This window comes from Chiloscyllium plagiosum, chromosome 34 (genome assembly GCF_004010195.1).
Source record: "Chiloscyllium plagiosum isolate BGI_BamShark_2017 chromosome 34, ASM401019v2, whole genome shotgun sequence".
In the NCBI taxonomy this organism is placed as follows: Eukaryota; Metazoa; Chordata; class Chondrichthyes; order Orectolobiformes; family Hemiscylliidae; genus Chiloscyllium; species Chiloscyllium plagiosum.
This window is the reverse complement of record NC_057743.1, coordinates 25,011,460-25,023,059: the sequence shown is the minus strand read 5'-3', so window position 1 is coordinate 25,023,059 and position 11,600 is coordinate 25,011,460. Positions and strand designations below refer to the sequence as shown.

The window sequence follows — 11,600 nt, the reverse complement described above, 5'->3', positions numbered from 1 at the left end:
AAGTTTGCATGTTCTCCCCGTGTCTGCATCGGTTTCCTTCCCACAGTCCAAAGATGTGCACGTTAGGTAGATTTGCTATGCTGAATTGTCCATAGTGTCCAGGGATGTGTAGGCTAGGCAAGTTAGCCATGGTAAATATACTGTAAGTGTCTGTAAAAATACTGTAAATGTCTGGGTGGGATGCTCTTTGGATGGTCTTTCTGCACTGTAGGGTTTCTACCTGATGTCTTTCTCTCAGGTTCAGCAATGATGCAAAGTTTCTCCTCAACTAAACCAATTTCTTACAAAACTCAAAGTCATTCATACCTCTCAAGTGCCTGAGTACTGTTTAAGTTCAAAGTCTTCTAAATATTCCAGCACTGATCAGAACACTTCATTGCAAACTTCATCTGTGTATCTTCATCATCTACCAATTTCAACTATACACATCAATTGACCATAATTTTTGTTTCATCCACAGTCATTGAAGCAAATTCAACACAATATGCTACAACTAAAGACTTGACTACACCATTGAATTCTACAAAGGAAATGGCAGTAACTATTTCAGAAGATCAATACCATAATGGTACAACACCTCCTCACACCACAGTACCCAAAAGGATGTCTCAACAAAAACTTGAGACAGAATCCCATCCATCACTTACTGACCTATTATCAATAAGTCAGACTTCAATAGAAAACCAGCCAAGCACTCCGCAACTAGAATTGACAACTCAGTCTTCAACAGAAAGCCATACAATGACCAACAAGTTGACAATATCTGAGCCTTCATCTGTAAGCAAGACACAAAATTTATTGACAACTGCACTAAATTTAGAAAGTCATTCAACCCCAACACAAGTATCAACAGCCATTGTGTCTTTATCAGATATGTATTCAACAACAACACAACAAATAACAGTAACTCAGTCTTCATCAGAAACTCAGACATCACAAGGCTCCTCAATCACCTCTTCACAATCAACAATACAGTCTTCATCAGAGACACATCCAGCTGAAATAGAATTGTCAGCAATAGCATCATCCTCAGAAGAAATACATTCATTTGCACAGCCATCATCAATGACTCATCTGAGACCAGAATCCAAAAAGATAACATCAAAAGTATCATCAATAATTGAGTCTTCTACAGAATCGCTTGTGGCTCATAAACGACAATCATCAACAACTGAGATGTCACCAGAAATGTATCCAACACCAACACCAGCAGTAGCAAAATCTTCACCAGGGACACATCCGACAACTGCACAAATATCATCTTTGGCAACGTCCTCATCACAAATTCACACAACACTACAAGGCTCATTAGAAATGACTTCCATGAGGGAAACCAGTTCAATCACAAAACAGGTACCACCAACAACTGGCTCTTCAACAGAAACAAGTCAAGCAACTTTACAACTATCATCGATCACAAACCATTCAGCAGTTACCCAACAAAGTAACAGAATCTCACTGAGAACTTGGTATTCAACAGACAGCCAGGCAACAACTGAAACTTCAAGTGATTTGTCCCCTGCATCAACACAACTGTCAGCAGTAACACTGAATTCATCAGCAACCCATCCAACCACAGTGAAAAGATCATCAGTTGCACCAGCCTCATCAGAAACCCATTCGTCAGCACAAAGTACATCAATAAATCCTTTAACATCAGAAACCAATCCAACAAAATCACAAGAGTCATCCATAACTGGGTCTTCTTCAGAATCCCATCCAACAGTGACACAAGTATTGTCAACAATTGAGTCTGCTTCAGAGGCCAGTCAGGGAATATCACATGAAACCTTTACAGGGCAACCTTCATCAGAACCTCATCCAGAAAACACTTCATTCAAACTGAGGACGAAATCAACCCCAGGAACACGGCCAACAACTATACAATTATTATTTAGCACTGAGACCTCAGCAAAAACCACTTCAGGAGAACCACTAGTATTTCCAGGAACTGAGACAGCATCAGTAGGACATCCAACAACAACTCATGTGCCATTCAAAACTGTTTCATCATCAGAAAGCGATTCAACAATGACACAAGTTTCATCAATAACTGAAACTTCCTCAGAATTGCATCCCACAACAACACCGGTGTCAGCAGTAACAAAGACATCATCAGAGACACATTCAACAGAAAAAGAATTGTCATCAGTAACATTATCCTCAGCCGCAACCTACTCACCTGCACAACCATCATCAGTAAATGTAAGTCCACTACAATCCAATCCGGCAACATCACGAATATCATCAATAACCAAGTATTCTTCAGAATCACGTGCAGCTCAGAAACATCAAGCATCAATAACAGAGACATCACCAACACAAACATCAGCAGTTACACTGTCTTCATCAGAGAACCATCCAACAACAGCACAAATATCATCGTTGGCAACGTCCTCATCACAAATCCACTCTACAGCACAAGGTTCATTAGAATCGACTTCCACATTAGAATCCACATCAACCACAGCACAGGTACTATCAATAACTGACTCTTCAACAAAAACAAGTCATGTAACTTCACAAGTATCATCATTAACAAAACATTCAGCAGTGACTGAACAAAGTAACACAGTCTCACTGGAAACTGAGTCTTCATCAGGCAATGAGTCAACAATGACTCAAACATCACCAACAATAGAAACTTCATTTGAATTGTCCCCTGCATCAACACATGTGTCAACAATAACACTGAATTCATCAGCAACCCATCCAAACACAGAGAAAAGATCGTCAGTTCCATCAGCCTCATCAGAAAATCATTCGTCAGCACAGAATTCATCAACGCCAGAAAATAATCCCAAAACAGCACAAGTTTTAACCAAAACTGAGCCTTCTTCAGATAAACATCCAACAGTGACACAAGTCTCATCAATAATTCAGTCTCCATCGGAAACCAGTCAGGGATCATCACAAGTAACCTTGACAGGACAATCTCCATCTGAATCGCAGCCAGCAAACACTCCAATAATGATGCAATCATCGTCAGATACCCAGCAAACCATGACACAATTGTCATCCAGCACTGAGTTCTCAGCAGAAACTACTTCAATAAAAGCACAGGTATCCCCAGTAATGGAAACATCATCAGTAACACATCCAACAAGTAATGTGTCATTACAAACTGTGCCATCATCAGAAAGCAATCCAACAATGACGGAAGTATCATCAAAAACTAAGACTTCATCTGAATTGCATCCCTCAATAACACAGGTGTCAGCAGTAACACAGACTTTGTCAGAGACGCAGACAACACAAAGAGAACTGTCATCATTAAAGTCGTACTCAGCTGAAAACTATTCATCTACACAGCTATTATCACGGACTCCTTCTGCACCAGAATCTGGGTCAAAAAGATCTCAATTGACATCAGTAACTGAGTCTTCATCAGAACTCCATGGTACCCATGCCAAAAGATCATCTATAACTGCGACATCATCAGAAATCTATACAACAACAACACAGACATCAGCAGTAACAATGTCTTCATCAGAGACACATCCAACAACTGCACAAATATCATCACTGGCAACATCCCCAAAACTGATTCAGTCAACACCACAAGGGTCATTAGAAACTGCATCTAGTTCAACCATGGCACAAGTAGCATCAGTAACTGGCTCCTCAAAAGAAACAAGTCAATCAACTTCACAAGTATCATCAATCACAAAACATTCAGCCCTGACTGAACAAAGTAACAATGTCACTTTGGTAACAGGGTCTTTATCAGGCAGCCGAACAAGAATGACAAAAATATCACCAATAACAGAACCTTCATCTCAATGGTCCCCTGCATCAAAACAAGTGTCAGCAGTGACACTAAATTCCTCAGAATCCCATCTAACCACAGTGAAATCTTCGTCATTTACACCAGCCTCATCAGAAACCTATTCCTCAGCACAGAGTGCATCAATAAATTCTTCAACATCAGAAACCAATGCAACAACAGCACAAGTGGCATCCATAACTGGGTCTTCTTCAGAATCACATCCAATAGTGACACAAGTCTCATCAACAACTGTGTCTCTACCGGAAACCAGTCAGGGATCATCCCAATTATCCTTTTTAGGACAATCGTCATCTGAATCTCATTCAGCAACAACTCCATTGATACACACGACTCATTCTTCATCAGAAACACAGCCAACAAGGATACAATCAGTATCCAGTACTGACCGCTCAGCAGGAAGTACTTCAGGAGAAGCACCAGAGTCTCCAGTAACTGAGACATCATCACAAACACATCCAACAACAAGGAACATGTCTTTCAAAACTTTGAAGTCGTCAGAAAGCAATCCAACAATGACACAAGTATTATCAACAACTAAGACTTCACCGGAAATGCATCCCACCACATCACAGCTGTTAACAGCGACACAGGCTTCATCACTGACCCACTCAACAGAAAACAAATTGTCATCACGCGCATCGTCCTCAACTGAAACCCATCTATCTGCACACCCATCATCAGTGACACTTTCCACAGGAGAATCCAATCTAACAACATTGCAACTCTCATCAAGACCTGTGACTTCTTCACAATCCCAGACTGTAAATTCCCAACAATCATCAATAACTGAGACACCATCAGAACTGTATCCAACAACAACACAGACATCAGCAGTAATAATATCTTCATCAGAGACACATCCAACAACTGAACAAATATCATCATTGGCAATGTCTTCATCACTGATCCACTCAACACCTCAAGGCTCAATCGAAACTGCGTCTAGTTCAACCACCACACAGTTAGCAACAATAACTGGCTCTTCAACAGAAATAAGTCAAACAACTTTACAAGTATCATCGATCACAAAACATTCAGCACTGACTGAACAAAGTAACATAATCTCATTGATAACTGGGACTTCATCAGGCACCAAGACAAATACAACGCAAATATCTTCAACAACGGAAACTTCATCAGAATTGCCCCCTACATCAACAAATGGGTCATTTGTAACACTGAATTCATCAACAAACACTCTAACCACAATGAAACCCTCACCAGCCTCATCAGAAAACCATTTGTCAGCACAGAGTATATCAATGAATTCATCACCATCAGAAAACAGTCCCACAACAGCACAAGTCACATCCAAAACTGAGCCTTCTGCAGAATCACATCCAACGGTGACACAAGTCTCATCAATAACTGAGTCTCCTTCAGAAACCAGGCAGAGACAATCCCAAGTAACCTTGACAGGAGCATCCTCATCTGAATCTCAGCCAGTAAATTCTCCAGTAACATTGACGATGCAATCATCAAAAAATACTTGGCCAACAATGACACAATTGTCATCCAGCACTGAGTCCTCAGCAGAAACCACTTCAAGCAAAGCACAAGTGTCCCCAGTAACTGAGACAGTATCAGTAACACATCCAACAACAAGTAATGTGTCATTCCATACTGTGCCATCATCAGAAAGGAATCCAAAAATGACACAGGTAACATCAAACACTAAGACTTCATCTGAATTGTATCCCACAACAACACAGATGTCAGCAATGACAGAAACTTTATCAGGGACGCAGTCAACACAAAGAGAATTGTCATCAATAACATTGTCCTCAGCTGAACATTATTCATCTACACAGCCATTATCACTGACTCCTTCTACACCAGAATCTGTGTCATCAAGATCTCAATTCACATCAGTAACTGAGTCTTCATCAGAACTCCATAGTACCCATGCCCAAAGATTATCAATGACAGCGACATCATCAGAAATGTATCCAACAATAACACAGACATCAGCGGGAACAATGTCTTCAGCTGAGACACATCCAACAACTGCACAAATATCATCACTGGCAATGTCTTCATCACTGATCCACTCAACACCTCAAGGCTCATTCGAAACTGAGTCCAGTTCAACAACCACACAGGTGCCATCAATAACTGGCTCGTCAACAGAAACAAGTCAAACAACTTTACAAGTATCCTTGATCACAAAACATTCAACACTGACTGAACAAAGTAACATATTCTCATTGATAACCGGATCTTCATCAGGCACCAAGACAAGTACGACACAAATATCTTCAACAAGAGAGACTTCACCAGAGTTGTCCCCTGCACCAACACAGGGGTCATTTGTAACACTGAACTCACCAGCAAACACTCTAACCACAATGAAACCCTCCTCAGTTATACCAACCTCATCAGAAAACCATTCATCAGCACAGAGTATATCAATGAATTCATCAACATTAGAAAACAATCCCACAACAGCACAAGTCACATCCAAAACTGAGCCTTCTGCAGAATCACATCCAACGGTGACACAAGTCTCATCAATAACTGAGTCTCCTTCAGAAACCAGGCAGAGACAATCCCAAGTAACCTTGACAGGACCATCCTCATCTGAATCTCAGCCAGTAAATTCTCCAGTAACATTGACGATGCAATCATCATCAAATACTTGGCCAACAATGACACAGTTATCATCCAGCACTGAGTCCTCAGCAGAAACCACTTCAAGCAAAGCACGAGTGTCTCCAGTAACTGAGACAATATCAGTAACACATCCGACAAGTAAAATGTCATTCAAATCGCTGTCATCATCAGAAAGCAGTCCACCAATGACACAGGTAACATCAATAACTAAGACTTCATCGGAACTGTATCCCACAACAGCACAGCTGTCAACAGTGACACAGACTTCATCACAGACCAACTCAACAGGAAAAGAATTGCAATCAATAGCGTCGGCCTCAGTTGAAACCCATTCATTTGCAAAGCCATCATCGGCGACTCCTTCTACATCAGAAACCAAATCATCAACATCACAACTCTCAGCCATAACCGAGTCTTCTTCAGAACTCCATCGTACACACACCCAAAGATCATTAAGAACTGGGACTATATCAGAAATGTATCCTACAGCAACACAAATGTCAACAGTACCAATGTCTTCATCACAGATCCATCCAACAACTGCACAAATATCATCATTGACAACGTCCTCATCACAGATCCACTCAACACCACAAGGGTCATTAGAAACTGCTTCCACTTTAGAAACGAGCTCGCCCAATGCAGAGAAACCAACAATAACTGGCTTTTCAATACAAACAGGTCAAGCAACTTCACAACTATCCTCAATCACAAAAAACTCAGCAGGGACCCAACAAAGTAATACAGTCTCATTGGTAACTTGGTCTTCACCGGGCAGCCACTCATCAGTGACACAATTTTCATCATCAAAAGAGCCTGCATCTGAATTGTCCCCTGCATCAACACAAGCGTCAGCAGTAACAGTGAATTCATCAGCAACCCATCCAACCACAGTGAAAGAATCAACCACACCGGCCTCATCAGAAACCTATCCGTCCCCACAGAGTACATCAATAAATTCTTCAACATTCAAAAACAATTCAACAGCAGCACAGGTGTCACCCATAACTGGGTCTTCTTCAGAATCCTTTCCAAAAGTAACAGAACCTTCACCAAGCATTGAAACCCCAAAACAGACCAGTCAGGGATCATTACAGAAAACCTCTTCAGGACAATCTTCATCTGAATCTCATCCAGCAAACACATTATTAACACTGATGACACAATCATCATCACAATCTCAGCCAACAATCTTTCAACTATCATCCAGCACTGAGTCCTCAGCAGAAACCATTTCAAGAGATGCACTAGTGTCCCCAGTAAAGGAGACACCATCAGTAACACACCCAGCAACGAGTAATGTGTCATTCCAAACTGTGCCATCATCAGAAAGGAATCCAACAATAATACAATCATCACCAATAACTGACACTTCATCTGAATTGCATCCCACAACAACGCAGGTGTCAGCAGTAACACAGACTTCATCAGGAACCCAATCTACACAAAGAGAATTGTCATCAATAACATCGTCCTCATCTGAAAACCATTCATCTGCACAGCCTTCATCACAGACACCTTCTACACCAGAATCTGGGTCAACAAGATCACAATTCACAAATGTAACTGAATCTTCATCAGAACTCCATGGCGCCCACGCCCAAAGATCATCAACAACTGAGACATCATCAGAAATCTATCCAACAATACAGACATCAGCAGGAACATTGTCTTCATCAGAGATACATCCAACAACTGGAGAAATATCACTGGCAACATCTTCATCAATAAACCAATCAACACCACAAAGGTCATTGGAAACTGCGTCCATTTCAATCATGGCACAAGTAGCATCAGTAACTGGCTCCTCAAAAGAAACAAGTCAGGCATCATCAATCACAAAAAATTCAGCACTGACTGAACAAAGTAACAATGACTCTTTGGCGACTGGATTTTCATCAGGCAGCCAGACAACAACAACAAAAATATTACCAATAACAGAACCTTCATCTGAGTTGTCCCATGCTTCAATACAAGTGTCAGCAGTTACACCAAATTCCTCAGAATCCCATCCAACCACAGTGAAATCTTCATCATTTACATCAGCTTCCTCAGGAAACTATTCCTCAGCACAGAGTACATCAATAAATTCTTCAGCATCAGAAAACAATGCAACACTAGTACATGTCACATCCTTAACTGAGTCTTCTTCAGCATCACATCCAATAGTGCCAGAAGCATCGTCAATCACTGAGACCCCATTACACAACAGTCAGGTATCATCACAAGCATCAGGACAATCTTCATCTGAACCTTATCCAGCAAACACAACAGTGACACAGATGACTCAATCATCTTCAGAAACCCAGCCAACAGACACACAATTCTCATCCAGCACTGAGTCTTCAGCAGAAATCATTTCAGGAGACGCACGAGAATCTTCAGTATCTGCGACATCATCAGGAACACATCCAACAACGAACTTGTCATTGAAGACAGTGTCATCATCGGAAAGCGATCCAACAATGATACAAGTATCATCAATAACTAAGGTTTCATCTAAATTGTATCCCACAACAACACAGGTATCAGCAGTAACACAGACTTTGTCAGAGATCCAGACAGCACAAAGAAAATTGGCATCATTAAAGTCATCCTCAGCTGAAAACTATTCTTCTGCACATCCATTCTCGCAGACCCCTTCTACACTAGAACCTGGGTCATCAAGATCAGAATTCACATCAATAACTGAGTCTTCATCAGAAAGTAACAATGTCTCGTTGGTTACTGGGTCTCCATCAGGCAGCTGGAAAACAACGTCATCAGACTCCCAACTAACCACAGCAAAATCTTCATCATTTACACCAGCCTCATCAGAAACCTATTCCTCAGCACAGAGTGCATCAATAAATTCTACAACATCAAATACCAATGCAACAACAGCACAAGTGGCATCCATAACTGGGTCTTCTTCAGAATTACATCCAATAGTGACACAAGTCTCATCAACAACTGTGTCTCTACCGGAAACCAGTCAGGGATCATCCCAATTATCCTTTTTAGGACAATCGTCATCTGAATCTCATTCAGCAACAACTCCATTGACACGAACGACTCATTCTTCATCAGAAACACAGCCAACAAGGATACAATCAGTATCCAGTACTGACCGCTCAGCAGGAAGTACTTCAGGAGAAGCACCAGAGTCTCCAGTAAATGAGACATCATCACAAACACATCCAACAACTAGGAACATGTCTATCAAAACTTTGAAATCTTCAGAAAGCAATCCAACAATGACACAGATGTCATCAATAACTAAGACTTCATCAGAAATGCAATCTACAACATCACAGCTGTCAACAGCGACACAGACTTCATCACTGACCCACTCAACAGAAAACAAGTTTTCTTTGCTCACGTCATCCTCATCTGAAACCCATCTATCTGCACACCCATCATCAGTGACACTTGCTACAGGAGAATCCAATCTAACAACATTGCAATTCTCATCAAGACCGGAGTCTTCATCACAATCCCAGACTGTACATACCTACCAATCATCAATAACTGAGACATCATCAGAATTGTATCCAACAACAACACAGACATCAGCAGTAACAATATCTTCATCAGAGGCACATCCAACAACTGAACAAATATCATCACTGGCAATGTCTTCATCACCGATCCAATCAACACCTCAAGGATCATTCGAAACTGCGTCCAGTTCAATCACCGCAAAGGTACCATCAATAACTGGCTCTTCAACAGAAACAAGTCAAACAACTTTACAAGTGTCATCGATCACAAAACATTCAGCACTGACTGAACAAAGTAACACATTCTCATTGATAACTCGGTCTTCATCAGGCACCAAGACAAATACAACGCAAATATCTTCAACAACAGAAACTTCAACAGAATTGTCCCCTGCACCAATACATGGGTCATTTGTAACACTGAATTCATCAGAAAACACTCTAACCACAATGAAATCCTCCTCAGTTACATCAGCCTCATCAGAAAACCATCCATCAGCACAGAGTATATCAATGAATTCATCAATATCAGAAAACAATCCCACAACAGCACAAGTCACATCCACTTCAGAACCGACTTCGGAATCGCATCCGATAGTGACACAAGTCTCATCAATAACTGAGTCTCCATCAGAAACCAGTCAGGGATCATCACAAGTAGCCTCAACAGTCTCATTGGTAACTGGGTCTTCACCGGGCAGCCACTCAACAGTGACACAATTTTCATCATCAAAAGAGCCTGCATCTGAATGGTCCCCTGCATCAACACAAGCGTCAGCAGTAACAGTGAATTCATCAGCAACCCATCCAACCACAGTGAAAGAATCAACTACACCGGCCTCATCAGAAACCTATCCATCCCCACAGAGTACATCGATAAATTCTTCAACATTCGAAAACAACTCAACAACAGCACAGGTGTCACCCATAACTGGGTCTTCTTCAGAATCCTTTCCAAAAGTAACAGAACCTTCATCAAGCATTGAAACCCCAAAACAGACCAGTCAGGAATCATCACAGAAAACCTCTTCAGGACAATCTTCATCTGAATCTCATCCAGCAAACACCCCAGTAACACTGATGACACAATCATCATCACAATCTCAGCCAACAATCTTGCAACTATCATCCAGCACTGAGTCCTCAGCAGAAACCACTTCAAGAGATGCACTAGTGTCCCCAGTAAAGGAGACACCATCAGTAACACACCCAACAACGAGTAATGTGTCATTCCAAACTGTGCCATCATCAGAAAGCAATCCAGAAGTCACACAACTATCATTAACAACAAAGTCTTCGTCTGAATTATATCCCACAACAACGCAGGTGTCAGCAGTAACACTGACTTCATCAGGAACCCAATCTACACAAAGAGAGTTGTCATCAATAACATCGTCCTCAGCTGAAAACTATTCATCTGCACAGCCATCATGGCAGACTCCTTCTACACCAGAATCTGGGTCAACAAGATCACAATTCGTATCTGTAACTGAATTTTCATCAGAACTCCATGGCGCCCATGCTCAAAGATCATCAACAACTGAGACATCATCAGAAATGTATCCAACAACACAGACATCAGCAGGAACAATGTCTTCATCAGAGACACATCTAACAACTGGACAAATATCACTGGCAACGTCTTCATCACTGATCCAATCAACACCACAAGGGTCATTAGTAACTGCATCCAGTTCAATCACAGCACAAGTAGC

The 11,600-nt window shown here is 41.3% G+C and overlaps 1 protein-coding gene across 1 annotated transcript in view; it reads left to right on the top strand.

The window, feature by feature from the left end:
- Window positions 1–4,287: 4,287 nt before the first annotated feature.
- The window catches only part of LOC122540105 (mucin-17-like), a 30,556-nt gene continuing 23,243 nt past the window's right edge, over window positions 4,288–11,600 (top strand). Inside the window, exon 1 of the mRNA XM_043675416.1 lies at window positions 4,288–11,595. Within this exon, the coding sequence (XP_043531351.1) occupies window positions 4,303–11,595 (7,293 nt within the window). The 5' untranslated portion in view covers window positions 4,288–4,302. The remainder of the gene's footprint in view (window positions 11,596–11,600) is intronic.